The 18,039-nt window shown below is 37.8% G+C and overlaps 1 protein-coding gene across 3 annotated transcripts in view; it reads left to right on the forward strand.

Annotated features, from left to right (window-relative positions):
* LOC115438415 (phosphatidylinositol-binding clathrin assembly protein) overlaps positions 1-18,039 on the forward strand; it is a 134,173-nt gene that overhangs the window by 60,284 nt on the left and 55,850 nt on the right. For all 3 annotated transcript variants that reach the window (XM_030162022.1, XM_030162023.1, XM_030162024.1), the window contains exons 3-9: positions 516-591; positions 956-1,058; positions 3,980-4,073; positions 4,697-4,808; positions 5,289-5,395; positions 10,659-10,700; positions 17,643-17,728. In XM_030162022.1, coding sequence (XP_030017882.1) covers positions 516-591; positions 956-1,058; positions 3,980-4,073; positions 4,697-4,808; positions 5,289-5,395; positions 10,659-10,700; positions 17,643-17,728 — 620 coding nt within the window. The remainder of the gene's footprint in view (positions 1-515; positions 592-955; positions 1,059-3,979; positions 4,074-4,696; positions 4,809-5,288; positions 5,396-10,658; positions 10,701-17,642; positions 17,729-18,039) is intronic.

The following is an 18,039-nucleotide window of genomic DNA, read 5'->3' on the forward strand; positions in this document are numbered from 1 at the left end:
ATCTCTTATTCACATACATTTTGAGTGTCTTATTTAGTCAAACCTGTCAAACTTCAATACTTTTTGTCTTTTTTCTGTTATTCCACCCTGTATTGACCTTAAAACAGACACTCAACACATACACACAGCAGCTTTTATGACTCTTCTACAGACACAAATTCACAGCAGCATGTTTCACTGAAATAATGTCTCTGAGGTTTAACTTGTAACCTCACAGTCTGAAACCAGCTATTACTGTACTGCAGATAAACATACATAAGACTTATCCTAAATTACAGTCAGAGTGGTGTTCTGTTGAGTTTATAGACCAAACTGAAATCATGAACTCTACCCAAACATTTGTCAGGAAGGATGCCCGGGTAGTAAAGAAGTCAAATCAATAAATTCTTTTTTTTTTTTTTTTTTTTTTTCTCGATTTAATTTATGTACTTGGAGCTGCCTCATCTTTCATTTTGAATCGATGTTTCTCACATGTATTTGACCCCGGGTTAACTTTTGTTCCTCTTTTATCTCAGCGTTTCATCCAGTACCTGGCCTCCAGAAACACTCTGTTTAACCTGAACAACTTCCTGGATAAGGGAGCTCTGCAAGGTAACGCAAACAAACTCTCATTCTCTCTCTCTCTCTCGCTCTCTCTCTATTTAAAAGACCAGTGAAAATAAATTTGACTGCATTTTGGTTTAGCTTTAATTTGTTTTTAAGGCACCAGATGGTCAGGATTTGCCTCAAACGAAAATACACTGTCAGAATGTTTTTCAAGATGAGTATGTAAAAGAGAAAATCCACACTTGAAATTTGTTAATTACTTGACTCAGACAGCTTTGATGCACTGCAAATGTACTATTTTTTATGACACAAATGGAGATGTTCCAAGTAATTCATATGCAGCTGCCTCACACAAACTACATTTCCACCTTCCTTCCTTCGTTTCTCCCTTTCTTTCTCTCTCTCCCAGGTTATGACATGTCGACCTTCATCAGACGATACAGCCGTTACCTGAACGAGAAAGCCATGTCCTACAGACTTGTGGCTGTGGATTTCACCAAGATGAAGAGGGGGTAAGGGGAGGTCGCACACACACAACGATAACCTAACTCTGGTATCTGGCAAAACAGAGGTTTTTCTCTGCATTTGTTTCTGTTGTTTACATGACAACAACGGCCACAACCACTGAAAACACTAAAAACTCTGGCCAAAGTGGAGATTTTTGCATTTGCCTGTAAACAGAAAGAAACAGAGATTTCAAATAGACACGACAGTTTCTGACAGATATATTTGCGTCACATGTGCGACTACTGGTTCATAATGATGATGGTGCAGATACACGGGGCCATGTAAACAAAGATTTTTCAGATTTTTCCGGTCACGTTTGCACGAGATTTTTTTTTTTTAAACAGACAGGGGGAAATATCCATTTTCCAAAATCCCAGACTGCGTGTGAATGTCGCCTCACTCATCACAACAGGAGACAGCATTTAGTTGTTGGCACTAGAATGAGCAAAAAACAAGGATAGAAACAGAAAGCTGGCATTTTTTTGTCGTCTTTCCAAAATGTCTCATTTTCAGCAGCCATTGCTATTTACAGCCTCCATTACAGCAGAATGTCATATAGTGTCTCAGCCAACATGGATGATGTTATATTTCACTTTGGAGACTTCACCGTTTAGCTGACGTCTGACTCGAATATGTGAAATACTGCTGAAAAGAAAGCAAAACTAAGGAATATTTAACCCATGAAGACCCAGTCCCAAATACATTTTTCTGTCTATTTAATTATTCTTAATTGATTTTTCACTGTTTATTTTAATATTATTCCCTGTATTTTGTGTTTTTTCAGTGTAAGTGATATATTTTCCTATATTTGATTTTCTGATGTAGATGTTCATAAAAGCTCAGATTAAAGTTGTGTTTTATTATGTCAGAAACAGAGAAAACTGAAGAAAATGGGACTTTTTCAACAAAAAAATCATTAATTCAACATAAAGCAAGTGTCTCCATTTACTGTCACTGATCCAACTCTTTGGGTTTTACTGGTGAATCAATGTTGTAGAAGATGACAGTGTTTCCACGTTCACTATGGAGCCTCTGAACGTCCAAATGGGTCATATCTGATGACCATGAAAAGATGACAAACTGTATTTTACACCAATTATTTACATGTATTGGAAGGATTAGTGGATCAAAAGGTATTAAACATTTTAGATCAGAAGATACTGAATTTATTAGGGATGCACCGATACGAGTATCGGCATCGGCTCCGATACTCAGTGTGTGTACTCGTACTCGTAAAAGATATCCGATACAAATGCACCGATACCACTTACGGCCGGGTGACATTCACAGTTCAGTGCAGCAGGTACGCGGCGGTGGAATAATGTGTGGGGAGTGTGGAGATTTTTCAAAATAAATGATGGTGATAAAAGTAACGCTGACTGCAAGTAACGTTAAAGACACAGACAGATATGGACGCAGCGTTTTGTCTGTCCTCTGCGTACATTCCATCCGTTTTTTCAGGTGCTGGCGGATGCGTACCCAGAATGAGAATACCAGTGGGAGTATGGAGTGGTGCAGACCCCTGCCAGCAGAAGTGAAAACGAAACTTATCACTCACTTTGCTCTACCTGTTGAAGCCAAGCTTTTAAACCTTACTATCGAAAACGCTGCAATATTAGTATCCACATTAGTGTTGCCTCTGTCGTCTCCATGTTTGTCATTACTGACTTTCTTCTTCTTCTCTAAAAACTTTACTCATCTTCATGGTATTTGTCCAGGATGGTTAATTCAGAGTGGTGCCCCCTGGTGGATTAATTGAGAAACGCTCATTCCAACACATTAAATGTCAGTAGGAGCACTTTTTTCCAGTCAGACTAATGACAATGACAATAAAGCACATTTACAAAAGGAACTAAGAACTGGAATGGGATTATTAAGTACTCGTATTGGTACTTGTATCGGCAAGTACTCAAATGTAAGTACTCGTACTCGGTCTGGAAAAAAGTGGTATTGGTGCGTCCCTAGAATTTATGTTCAGTTCATGACAGGTTTTGCTACAAAGTCACTTTCTTCTCATTCTTTTAGGATGTGATATAATTACCTTTGAATTTACTCTGAGTTTAATGAACATCAACATGATCAGTAAATTAAATAAAGGAAAATACATAATTTACACTGAATAAAATTAAAATAAACAGGACAATGTCACAATTAATGATGATTAATCACTGAAGAAAGGTTAAATATACAGAAAAATCCATTTGGGAAGTGCCCAAAAAGTGCCACTGGGTCTTTATGGGTTAAAATGGGTTGTAGAAATCCACTCGATTTTTGACAAAATGAACATAAAGATAGCTTTGCAGCGTCTGGAGGGTTCAAATTCAAACTTTTTGAACTATTAGGGTCCAAATACACAAATAAATGTACCAAAGACTAGTAAAAGTGGGTTTAGCTAAATATGACCCTTTTAACTTTTTGTGTCATCCAAGTTGTTATTGTTCCACAATGTCAGCGTCTGCGGAGAAATAAACGCTCTCTGCAAAATTTAAATGCATTAACTGGTGACGCATCCCTGCTGGATATTTCAGTGGGCGATTCATTCCTGGTGGTTTGAATTGGGAAAGTGATTTAAATTTCACAAAGTCCAGCTGCTGCAAAATGACATTGAATCCTTTGTCATGCTGATCCTGGCGAGCGCGCTCTCATTATGTATGTGACGAATGCGTTTCACTCAGGCTTTTCACCTCAAGACGCTCTCAAGACTTTGCATTACTGAAGAAAACTTTGGTACGCAAAAAAAAAAACTGACACCGATGCTGATTTCTGTTTGTATTTTCACATAGTTTCTCATCATTTCTTTATCCTTTTGTGCATCTTTTTATAATTTGCATCGTAATTTGGCAAAAAAAAAAAAAAAAAAAATCTCCAAGGTGTGCCGGCTACAATTGTTTGTTTTTATGTTTTTTATGTTTTTGTCTGCGTGTAGAATTGACGGTGTGATGCGCACCATGAACACAGAGAAGCTGATCAAGACGCTGCCCATCATTCAAAACCAGCTGGATGCTCTGCTGGATTTCCAGGTACTCTGTGTGTGTGTGTGTGTGTGTTGCTCGTGTCCTTATGCATCCTTGTCAAAGTCGATTCACTTTCCAATCAAAATGTAAATGGAAACAACAGTATGCAAAGTTGAGATTTTTATTGATGCAGTATAAGAAGCATATTATGGCACAGATTTCAAGATTCGTGTGTGTGTGCGTGTGTTTGTACAGCAGAGAGAAGGGGATTGGGTGGGGATTTGCTGAAATTGGTGGGTGCATTGTGGTTTGTGCCAGCGAGCTTCAAAGCACGATAAAAATGGATGGTGAAGTTTCTCATTGGAATGCGTGTGTGTGTGTATGTGTATGTGTGTGTGTCCTGCTTGCATGTCTGAATATGTTTGTGTTTGTCCATGTTTTTTTTTTTTGTTTTGTTTTCTGACCAAGACTAAATTGACAGTTGCCTGATGTGAGATGATGTGTTTGCTTCATACCAAAGGGAGGAGGTGCTGGTATTTGGGAGAAAAAAAAAAAAAGATGTTTGTAGATATTGAAAAAGATGTTTTGCTTTTAGCGAAAAGGGAGTGAAAGCTTTAGAAAAAAAAATGTGTCAGAGATATCTACATTACCTTCTTGCTTTCTGTCCATGTCTACAATCTTTTTCACAGGCCAACCCTAATGAGCTGACCAACGGTGTGATCAACTCAGCCTTCATGCTACTCTTCAAAGACTCTATAAGGCTGTTCGCTGCTTACAATGAAGGGGTCATCAACCTATTGGGTAACACACACACACACACACACACACACACACTCTGGATTAACACTGTCTGCTGCAAGCCAGTTAATGCCCAATCTCCTTGATGTGTCAGAAATGATGAGGTGAAAATGTAACCACAGGTTGTTTTTTTGTGCAGACACACATAGAAGCACATGTCTGACAGATATGTAAACACATATCCAGCAACACACACACACACACACACACACACTCACACACACACACACACACACACATGCGCACAGTCTGGTTATTACAGCAGCAGTGAAGGTTTTGACAATCTGTCATGTAGCTGCTGAGTGCTTCTGTTCATCTCCACTCAATCACGTTCTCTTTATTTTTTCTTTCCTTACTTTTTCCTTGCTTTGCTTCCTTCTCCTTCCCTCCTTATCTTTTTTTGTTTCATTTTTATCTTCCAACATCTTTATCTTTCTTTTCTTCTCCTTTCTTTCTCCCCCACACTTTTCTCTGTTTCTGCAGAGAAATACTTTGACATGAAGAAGAACCAGTGTAAAGATGCCCTGGATATCTACAAGAAATTTCTTTACAGGATGACAAAGCTGTCAGAGTTCCTGAAAGTGGCTGAGGTATTCACACACACACACACAAGCACGCACACACACACACAGAAAATAGCTCAAATCCACTCACTCTTGAAATCAGCACAATTCCAATTTCACAAATAATAATGACACCCACTTTTACAAAACTCTATGATCAGGCAAAGGTAAGGAACAGCCAGATTATTTATACATTAATTGTCATTTACAAAGGGAACTCGGTTAGATAAATAAATAAAATAACACCTAGATGCAAATTAAAAACAAAGTATTTAACCCTTAAAGACCTACAACTATTTTGGTCTTTTTTTTTCTCCACATGTAACCTTTCCCAAGTGATTTATCAGTATTTATTATAATATTATCCTCTGCATTTTGCATTTTCCCAGTGAAAATCTGTTATGTTCCTGTATTTAATTAATTGATCATGAAGATGTTTATAAAAGCTCAGCGTAAATTCAAAGGTTATTGTATCAAGACAGAGAAAACTGACTTTTTCAACAAATTGTATCATTAACCAAACATACAAACAAGTCTACAACTACATGGATTGTACTAATAAATCAATGTTGCAGAAGACAACAGTGTTCCACATTCATTATGGTGCCTCCGAACGTCCAAATGACCATGAAAACCTGAGAACCTGCATTTTACATGAATTATTTACATTTATTGATAGGATTCGTGGATCAACAGTTATTTAATATTTATATATATCAACATCAGTAGATGCTTTTGGTCGCTAGTGACTGTTTAGGTCTTTGAGGGTTAAACAATATAATTTAAAATATATGAAGAAAAATCTATGTGACTAGAAGAGAGTACAGAGTACATAAACTAAAAAAGAAAATAAAGTACAAAAACAAAACAAAAAACATAGTTGGTACTGAAGGTTGAGAAATTGGGGTTTTCTTTTTCCTCCTCAGCTTAGTCTTAAAATGTCAGAGAAAACTCTTTGCACATTCCAAATTGATTCTCTAATAAGTGTATTTTCCACATGCAGGCCTATATCGGTGTAATTTTGCTCACGCAGCTACTGTACAGAACCGTACGCAGACCCGACCTCCCCTCACTGGCCCACATTCACTATGCAGACAGTAACACACACACATACATATATATATGCACCCAAAATAACCCTAAGATGGAGGATGTGGTTTGGCGCTTCGTTAGCCCGCGCTCCCTCTGCTCCCCACGCTCCTCCATCTAATTCTTTCCTCTTCCTCGCTCTTCCCTCTCTTCCTGACAAAGATGGATACTCGTGTGGCTCTCCTTTGCCCAGTGCCCACAGATCATCCCTCTTTCTTTCTCTCCCTCTTACGCCCTCGCCGTTCACCCTCCCCAACCCCCTCCCTTTTGTTCCAACAGACTTGAAACACTGAAAATTACCTATTGTAAAGATGAAGAACTTCACTGGTGGTTCATGTTCTGGAGCAACACACAGTAAAATAAACAGTCCTAATCAAATTATTTTGTCTTTTTATAATTATGTTTTTAGGCGCTCCCTCCGTAATTATTTTTTCACACATTCAGATTTAAACAATAATGCTCCATTGTGACAAAACAAAATATTAACCTGGTAATAAGATTCTTTTGTTTTTATCCCCGAAACACTCATTGTCTTAAATATGTTCAGGCTTTTTTCGTAGCTCTACTTCGAGAATTTGTGATCTCCAATGCAGGGATGTCAAACTAATTTTCTTTCAGGTTCCACATTCAACCCAATCTGACCTCCAGTGGGCTGAACCAGGAAATAACATAATAACCTATAAATAACGACATTTCCTAATTTTTCTCTTTGTTTTAGTGCAAAACAGAATGTTAAATGATGAAAATATTTGCATTTACAAACTATTGAAACAAAAAATATAACCTGAAAAAAACAACAATTTCTTAAGTAAAATAAGTGAAATTTGAACAATATTATACCTCAATTTATCATTTATACATGTGTAATTGTTTATTTTATTTATTTAACCAGGTAAGTTAGTTGGGAACTGATTCTCATTTACAATAACAGCTTGGCCAAGAGGCATCACACAAACAGAATGCGTAGCAACTAGGGATGTAAACAATTAATCGACTATCAATTACTTAATAAGAATTTGCTCGATTAAATTATTAATTGTCTGTTAATTGCCTTTTTCCATGGCGGGATTTGTGGTGTCGACAGTTGGGGGCACCACTGCCCAAACTACAGGGTGAGTCAGAAAAAACGCTCTTTTCATTTAAAGAAATTGTACCACTGAAATGGAAATGCTTATTTTTCTTTTGATCATACAGTCATATTGATGTGGTTATTGAGCATGTCTGGCAATTGAATCATTGATTTATGGCATAGCATAACAGAGGGAATGTCCATTGTTTATGGTGCACCGAAATATCTGCCAACACAGTTTATGCCACCGTGAATGAAATTGAAATTGTCAACCATTACAGCTGGTTTACTCACCATCAAAATGTTTTGTCTCAACGAAGTCGTCCGGCACGACCTTCAACCTGGCTACCATTCAGATTGATGCAAATCTGTGCTCGTTGTCGCATCTCTAACACAGCTCTTCTCGCCATTCGTGTTCGTCGTAGGGCTTGGATTTCAGCCGTGATGCGATTTCGGAGTTCCTGAAGAGTTTGTGGAACAGTCTGATACACACGGTTTTTAAGATACCCCCACAAGAAAAAATCAAGGGGGGTCAAGTCCAGGGATCGGGGAGAATTTTGTCACCATGAAAGCTCTCTGCATATCAGTAAACTGTGGTCTTGCCATGATGAAAACTCCCTGGGCACTGTCATGTAGGCCTATGTCCTGAGTGTGAAAGCAAAGCCCCGACTCCTGTAATTGTTGTCAATTTCAAGTTTGTTCACTGTGGCATACATTGTGTTGTCAGGTATTTCAGTGCCCAATAAACAATGGACCTTCTCTCTCTTATGCAATGCAATAAATCTATGACTGCATCACCAGACATGCTCAATAACCACATCAATATGACTGTATGGTCAAAAGGAAAATCAGTGTTTCCGTTTTAGCAGTACAATTTCTTTAAATGGAAAGAGCGTTTTTTCTGACTCACCCTGTAGACTTCATCGCTGAAGTTGAATAACAGGGGAGTCACCCTGTCCACCTGTCCTCACCTGTCCAAAGGCTGCCGTTTTGTCTGTGCTGTAACGCCACAGCTGGGATAGGTTATTGAACCGGATCATGGTGTTGCTGAGTTAGAATCGCTTTAGGGACATGGTGGTCATCTCCGCTGAAATCTTGCGCCATCATGTCAGTGATGCAAAGTCAGAAATGCCCATTTCTTCTAAACTGCCCCTTTTCAGATCCATTTATTTGATTGAATTTCTCTGTAGAATTTCTTTAGTTCTACTCCATAAATGTCATTGCCTGTACTGTATCCAAAGGTACAATAAATCAGTCATTAGCAAATATGACATGCTATTTTCATGAAGTATATAAACAATATTTAGCTTTTTTTCTTATAGACCATATCGAAAGAGAAATTTAGGTTCCCAGAAAAATAGTCGCTTATCAATTAATCGTTAATTGATTGATAAGGTCAACCAACTAATGATTAATGGATTAACTGGTAATCGCATCCCTAGTAGTAAGACAGGTTGCATGTACAAACGACAGAACAGATTAAATATACAACAAACAAACAAACTGGATGGACAGCAGAACCAATCACAATGACATATAACAAATAGAAATGTGAAAAACAGGTGCAGTGGTCCAGAAGTGTATCTCTCACCGATATTTTAAATTATCTTTTAAATGATGAGAGGTCAGTTTTAAGGATCGCTACAAAGAATCCCAGTCATAGGCACCAGTGTATTATAGATCAGATCTACAAATGCACAAAACATTTAGTAGCAGGCAGAATATTGTTAAAATTACACTTTTCTTTCATTTCAGGTTCATATTTTATTGTTAAAGGATAGTTTGTTCATGTAAATATTTTCATAATTTAATGTTTTGGGGTTTTTTGCACTAAAATGAGAGTTGTCATTATATATAGGCATAATGTAATATTATTTTTTCTACATTAAACTAGGAAGAAAAATTGGAGTTATTATTTATAAGCTATTATGCTATTATTATTTTACTTGATTACATTTGGTGTGTATGGGGAGCCTGAACTAAAACGAGTTCAACACCATTGGCTGTTAATATCTTCAGTATAATTTTTGCACTTTGCAAATTCATCCCACGGGCCGGATTGGAACCTTTGGCAGGCCAGTTTGGACCCGCGGGCCATATGTTTGACACCCCTGCACTAATGGAAACCTTTTCAGTGTTTTATAGAGCATCTTGAACCCACTTAAAGCACATGTATTGATGCACTTACAGTCATGAGTACATGTAATAATCCATAATATGACAGGATCTTCCATTACTTGGCACAAATACGCATCTTAACAGACCTTTACTGGTTAATGGATGCGCTGCCAAATATATATGGCTTAATCATTAAAAATATGATGTCGGGGCAATTTAACAATGTAGTCATATTAATACACCAATGGGTTAACATCCATGTGTGTACTTTTGTGGATTTTTTAATGGTTAACTATAGTGGGAGCATCACAAATGAAACAAAACTGTTACTTTTAGGTATATTTTATTACTTCTGTCTAGTAAAAAGCTACATTTTGGAGTTTAGGCTTTAACTTTTCTGAGTGTTTCTGTTTTTATTTCTTTCAGTTATAGGCAAAATTATTCTCATGTTGTGATATATGCAACAAGAAAACTAGATAAATATTTTAAAATTGAAACGCAGAAAAACTTTGAGCTCAATGTTTAAATCTTTGATGATGAAGGTGTGTTGAAAAGTAATATGAATGTTTGTGTTGGATACTTAGGTCAAAATGTTCTTTATGTGTGTCCAGAGGCACAAATGTGATGTGTCCAAACTGCGAATCAGGCGTAGCTGTCCTTTTATAAATGTGTTGAGCGTCACATCATTATCCATCCGTCACCACGCCCACTCCTCCTCATTGGTCAGACATATTTGTCATCATTGTCATTCATTGTGAGGATTGCTCAGCAAATCCAGATGCCAGATGGTCCCGTCAAAAAGGTTTTCATGTTTATTTCTGTTGTTGTTTATGTTAACACTGCCACTGCATGAAGTAATGATTCCCCTGTTTTTTTCCATCTTTTTTTAAATGGACCCTGCCCTTCTCTTTATTTTCACTTCTCCATTTTTATCCCACCTACCTTTCTCCCCCCCCTTTTTTTTTTTTTTTTAATTTTTTTATTTTGTTGGTTTGTTTGTTTTTTTGACGACAGCAAGTTGGAATAGATCAGGGTGACATCCCAGATCTCTCACAGGTCAGTGTACATCTCACCTTTCACTTCCTACTTTCCCTCTTTACTTTCTCGTCTCTCTTTTCTTACTGCATTCGTTGAAACATACATGTGGTTTCATCGCTCCCCTTCTGCGCTTCCACTCATCAACTCACACCTTATTTCATCCCTTGCATATACCTGTGTCGCCCCCTTATCAACTGTTCACTAGATCTCTCTTCTTCACTCTCCACCCACTGTTTTTTTTTATTTCTGACAACCATCTTGTCTAACCTGATTTAACTGTTTGAGCCAAGGCAACTCCCCTCTGGTTTGATTGATTTTGCTTTCTTACTTTCTCTTTCACTTATAAATGCTTATTATGGATCTAAAGCCCTAGTGCTGGGTTCATCAGGTGGATTTAAAACCCTGGGCAACAGACAACTTTAAGCTAGGACCTTGGATCTACAAAAAAAAAAAAAAATAATTACAACAACAAAGTGCCTGAAAAAGAGAATAGTATTGTTACTGGGGAATAGACTAAAAGAAATTATTTATAGCCAAGGATAGAAAAAAAAAAAAAAAAACATTTTGCGTAACTGTTATTTACTCGGGTTCGCTTGAAAGATCGTATTCATCTGGAAGAATAATTCAGATGTTTACTGGACCGAATACTGACCTCACTCATATGATTCCCTCATCATCAGTGTCATTTTAAAATACACTACCTCTGCCATGCTTAGTGTTTAAGAGCTAAGCAACTGTCTGTACCAAATATTAACACATGCACTGGGACTAATGCTGCCTTCATGGGTCATGGGAATTATAGGGAATACTACACCAGGGTTTCTGCGGGTCTTTAAAAAGCATTAAAAGTCATTAAATAGATTTTGAGAATGGCATTAAACATTAAATTTGATCTCCAGAGGTGTTAAAAAATGTAATGCACTCGATGGAAAAAAACATTCACAATTTATTTTGATTATATAAACATAGTTTCATAGTTTTGATCAGAAGTATAGTGAAAGGCGGAACCCTTTAATTGGCTATTGTTTATGGCCGATACATGAAGTCACAACACCAGATGCTTGGAATACAATGTGCTGTGAACGTGCTCATGCCGTGGCAAAAGAGTGGAGGGAATATTAGCAAATGTCGGAAAAATGTGAAGATTTAAGTTTCAGCAGAAGTGATTGGAGGAGGAACTATTCAGAATCTGGTTAAAGCCTGTCGATGGTAAACTGTCATAAAATTAATACAGTATAAAACTATATATAACACTGTATCTGCAGTTGGACATAGGCGTTAAATTTGTTTAAAGTGGCATTAAAAGCATTAAATTAGATTTGCTGATATCTGCAGAAACCCTGTATACTTAGTAACTTTAAAAACACACAATGAAATTCACGAATGCTTTACTTTTAATTCATTTACTATATTTCCAATTATAGACCGAACTCGAAAATTGCACATGAACACCCCCTTTGTGTTGTATTTTCCACTGGGGAACTGGGAAAAAAATTTCACACATGAGTTACCGAGGTGAAAATAACCTTTGACCTTTTCAACGTGGCGGAGAGCAACAAGGGATTAGCTGCGAAGGATAAACTTTTCCTTTATTAGCGTTCTGCTGGTGTTAGCTGATTATTTTGCAAATTTCTTTGCGCACACAATTTGCAAAAATTTGTAAAAAAAAATTACAAAAAGAAAAAAAAAGTGGAGTTTGCATGTTCTCCCCGTGTGTGTGGGTGCTTCCAAAGACATGCATTAATGGGTTAGTTGTGTGATTGGTTGTTCATCTCTATATATGTCAGTGTATACATGTACCTACGACCCTCTCGAGGATAAAGTTCAGAAGATAAATGAATGAATGCATGAAAAAAAATGCTGTAGCAGATTAATTAACACATCCAGAACTGTTTTACCCAAGTAGCAGGTCACGGTTAATTGTATGTTTGCTATTTTTCATTTCCCTATGACAACAAAAGCACCTGAACACAACACACTGGTAATTTCAAATTCACTTGTAGAAAGGATCATCTTCCTAATAGCACATGAAGGCAGCATGAGTGTCAAAATCAATAAAATAATATCTGGATTGGTTCATTCCTCCATACAAGAACGTATCTCTACCAAGTTGCCCATTATTCAACCATAAATCACAAAAAACACAAATCTATATTTTCCTTCCTCAATAGATGCCGCTGGTTAGTTTAACCAAAAATGATTGAAGTAAAGAGGGAAGATTCCAAAGTCACTGTTGGTGAAGATGTAATGGCTAACACATGGATAACCGTTTTAATCTTCAGTCTTGTGTATCATTGTGAGCTGATGATATCACTTCTCCAACATTACCCAGCGTTCTGCTAATGTTCTGGTGGTAAAGCATTTCTCAGCCGTAGCCCTAAAGATGTCGACTTTTTAACTTCTATGGTATAAAGTAGAAAATAGACATAAAAGTAGATGTGTGTTTGGCCAAATGACAGACTGCACAGTTATCAAAACATGGACACCACCTGTTGGAATACCCTGAGCTTGAGAAAATCATCTTAAAGGTCGTCTGAATAGAATAGAATAGAATAGAATAGAATAGAATAGATCTTTACTAGTCACTTTTCCATTGACCCTCAAATTGCACATAAAAATTTACCCAATGGAAAAATGACAGTTTCGCCAAAAGTCTCATTTTTCGATTAAAAGTTTTCGCACTGGCAAGAGGTGGTTTTTTGGACGTAGCACAAATGGTATTTCATGCAAAACTGCAACGGAAAGACCTTTTTTCGCAACTAGAGTCAGGTGAATTTAAAAAACCCAGTGCTGACGGACGTTACATCTAGCAAAGAAGAAGAAGAAGAAACATGTCACAGTATGTGTGGACACACTAGGAAACCCAATCATTTTTTAATTTAGTACAAGATAGAGGGGTAATATATAATAATAACGAATATATCTGTAAATCAACACCATATTTACATTCGTCGCCATGTTTATGGAATGACTTCTCGTGTCATCTCGCGATAAAAAATAAACAAATCATTGCATTTGTGATTTAACGGAAAAACCGGCATTATGCACTTCTGTCGGTGAAGTTTTGCCACTACTGTTACTGCAGGAACAATGAAAATTCATTTAGCAGCTCTGTTCTGTTTAGCAGCAAAATCAGTTAGTGCAAAAAAGTACTGAGTAAAATATCACTCAAAATATCACACAAAATACTGAGAAATGTAAGCAATGTATGAAAGCTGCAAGATAAAATAATAAATAGACACACTAGCATGTTAACCTCGGGGGAACCATGGGTTCTAGATCCTCTGACCCTGTTAATTTCTTTACTTTCTTGGTAAATTCCACTTGCATTTTCAGTTGAATAACCTCTCAACTGGCATGTCTGTTTCTCCACATGAAATCTGACACCATGGCAATGGGTCCCTATTGTTTATCTGTTGCTAGGTAACCCACTTCAATGATGATTCTATGATTATGGGCATAGCAATGTGATTGTAAGGCTATTGTATTCCAAAAATTACTAATATCTCCTAAAATATCGGTCCTATCAACTTGCCGTTTTCGCTAGTCTCTTCCTTGACTAAAAATTTATAAGTATGCCAAGTTGCAGCAGTCAGCTCTTTCTGGATTTTGTGTGATGCTTGAGACACACAAACAGAGTCCACTTCCCTCTTATAATGTAGGTACTACTAAAGTACTACAAAAACTACTGAAATGTACGAAAAGCTAACTATACAACAGATGAGAAATATGTACAACAAATAAGGATATATACAGACAATATAGGATATATGTACAAGGTAAGATTAAGAATAACAAGATTGTATTATACTAATTAAATACACTATTGGAATAAAATATTTTGAAAGGATTGCAACAAAGCGTAACTGGGACGCTGTATGTGATCATTACACCTGGTCAAAGGTGATTACTGATGTTTATAAATAGGATTAAAAAGAGGAATGGGTCTGAAAAAATTATTCCAACTTTATGGGCATCAGTTTTATTTTTGTCAACAGAGCTCCTATTTCCATTTAAACATAACAACCTCTGGGCTTTTCAAAGACACCAAGACTGTTATGTGTTTACACTTGGAGTTAGATCATCTTTGGTTAAACTGGCTGTTACCAAGGTCAAAGGTCAAGCCAGCATTCCCCCGACCTACCCTTCTACCAAGTTTCATGAAAATCGGCCCAGCAATTTTAGCATAAGCCTACTGAGCGATCACATAACCTCCCTGAAAATCATTACATGTACATGCACGCTAATGCTCCGGTAGTATTTTGAGTATGTCATCATTCCTAATTTGATATGTTGTTTGTCAGATTTTAGAGCTTTCTTAGAGAGACATGGCTCGTGCAGGTGTTCTTCAGGTTTCAGAGCAGTCTTTGGATGTGTACATATCCAGCGCACTCAGAATATTTGTCTTAGTCGGGGGGAAAAGTCTGCACATCTGAGCAGAAGGAGAAATACATGTTGTTTTAAACATGATGACAAACTTGGATATCAACAGGAACGAAAGGAGTCTGTGCTAAACAAGTCTGCAGCTGATGGGAAAGCTTAGAAAAAGCATCCGGTCTCATCACAAAGAACCAAATTTGGAGCTTCGAGCACTGATTCATATTTTGATGTGTTGTCAGGGTATAAGCAGGTAAGCAGGAGTATCAACCGAATATTCATTTTCCACATCTATGAGAACAGTTGAAAGTGTCAACATAAATATTTGTCCATTAACATAGTCACTGAAAATAGTCAGTAACAAGCAGGAAGGATTGAGTTTCTAGTTTTCTCTTTTCTACAGATACTTGTGTTGTTGCAAAAGTTTGTTCGTGGTGCTTGTCTGCCTTGAGAAATCTTTGAGGAAAAAAAAAAAAAGAAATCCCACACACACCAACCTGTAACATTTTACAGCCTCGGTGGAATGTAACCTTGGTCGTGCATTACTTAAAATCATTACAGTGTAAAGTTAACAGCATGTGGATTGACTGTGTGGGTGTTGAAGTCATAGTCAAACTGCAGAGTTGTTAAATAGACATTTCTCTCTCCCTCCACTGTCGCAGAAAACAAAAGGATCATACATTGTAGGTGGTGGGTTGCATACTGTATTGCTTACTCCCTCCAACCTGCTTAACCCCCTCTGCATGCACATTGTTACTCGCTCACAGTGCGTGTGTGCGTGCGTGTGTGTGCGTGTGGCGCTACACACTCGAGCATGTTTCTTTTCCCGGTTCGCAGCAGTGTTATGTTGTCTCGGTACAATATGTGTGTGTTGGCCTCAGGTGGCTCGCTCGTAGCTCTCAGACAGACACACACGAACTCGTACCAAACTATGCACAGTGAGCTCTCGCACGACAAGCAAAAGGCCATGAAACCTCATGAATAGAGAATGAGGCTTCACCCCTCCACCTCTCTGTCTTCATCTGCATGAAAGAATCCCTGCACCAGGTTTCGACTCACTCATTTAAATTCCATCCCCTCCTTAGACATTGTTTATTTCATATTTGTCATGCACGACATCATCGCTTCAACATGCGTGCCAGAGGTACTTCAATAGTGAATGACCCGAACGTTACCGTGTAATTATGGCAAAAATGGAAACATGAGAGAGCAGAAAGGGGGATTTTTTTTTTAGTACGAGGGCACATCTCCTGCCTTCCAAACACAAATATCTTTACATGAGAGTAAGGTGTACTCACAAAACTTAACCAAAGCAACACAGTGAAGAGACGGGGACAAACAGGCCCAGTCGGAGTGTGTATGTGTGTGTTTGTGAGCTAATATTGACTCAGAATACACAAAGTCTTCTTTTCACCTATACAAACCCACCGACAGTTAAAAGATCTTGTGCGAGCCTCTGTTTCTTTAACAACTAGGCAACAGTTTGGCAAGAACCCACGGTCTAGCCAGCCGCAAAGACCTCAGAAGCCAAAACACTCCCAAATGTGTGTGTATATGTGTGTGTTAGTGTGCATGTCTGCAGCCCTACTGACAGCACACTTCACATTCTTGTGGATGGAGACGCAGACATGACGTTGTCATATTTTCTTAGTGGAAGAATTTCCTTTCCTCTCTCTCCTCGAAGCGGCTGAAAGAAACTCAAAAGGAGAGCTGAACTATTTCTTTGTCTCAGATCACGATCAGCACAAGCCCAACACCGACTGTACAGACTTTCTCCCTCATGTTTCTTGTGGTTTTTAGGGCTTTTAATGAGGCACCTTACAAGCATCAAACACATTATGTTGTGCAACGTGTAATTTCAAGTTACACCTAAATTGTGTCTTCTGTTGTAGCTTAGCAACAATCCTCAAGTAACTCGTGCTTCAGAATATCTGAGCTGAGATTTAATGCTGCTGCTGTTTGACATCACCGTAACAACTCTTGAAGCGCCGTGTTTTTCCCAACAAGTAATTCAGAAAATTTAAGCTACGAGTGTGATTTTAAGCCCCAAGTGCAATAAATGTGCAGATTCAGTCAAAACCAATGCAGACATAGTGGCACAGGTACACCCCAGAAGAAGACAGGCCGACACAGTATGAGGGACAACGCGAGATAAACAAAACAAAGACAAAAACAGCAAAAGGAAGTTGAATAGAAGACTGAACAAAAAAATGGCACAGAAATTATCAACCCTGTGCTCATGTGAAGTCAAGGAGAAGAAGTGGCATGACCTCTCCTCTGCTCTCTACCTTTTTCCCTTGTTCTTTTGTTTTTCAACCTCCTCCTTTGTTCTCTCTCTCCTGAGTCTTCTGCTCACAGTTTGAGTGTTAGCTGCATGTTGCCATGGCTATTCTTTGAGCCTGATGCACTCTATTACCTTCCTGCGAGACCGACTATTTCTGGGTGCTGTGTTTGTGAGTGTTTTCCTACAGTATGTGTGGGTGGGGTATTTCTGTGTCTATGAGAGAGACTGAGTTATCCTCTAAAAGTTTCAGTGTAATACAAAAAAATGTGGTTTAAATAAGAAAAATCTGTCTGTCTCAGGCCCCCAGCAGCCTCCTGGAGGCTTTAGAGCAGCACCTGGCCTCTCTGGAGGGCAAGAAGACCAAGGAACTGAATGCAGACACCAGGTAGACACTTTCTTCAGTTTACATGTTACACAAATAACAAAGCCTGAAAAAAAAGATAAAATATGACGCAGAATCTGTTCACTTGTGACATGCATTATCAACAAACAGCCACAATAAAAAAATATGTATCAGAAAACATGTTGCAATTTGATTTTTTTTCTTTTCTTTTAAACATATACTCACCTGCATAATAACTTTCAGAAAAGATAGGTAATCCAAAGGATGAAAGGGCTTTTGGAAAAAATATTTTACTTTATCACCAACAAAGATTTCAAAAACAAATCAAATTTATTAGAAACTCATAAAAGGTC

This window comes from Sphaeramia orbicularis, chromosome 18 (assembly GCF_902148855.1).
Source record: "Sphaeramia orbicularis chromosome 18, fSphaOr1.1, whole genome shotgun sequence".
NCBI lineage: Eukaryota > Metazoa > Chordata > Actinopteri > Kurtiformes > Apogonidae > Sphaeramia > Sphaeramia orbicularis.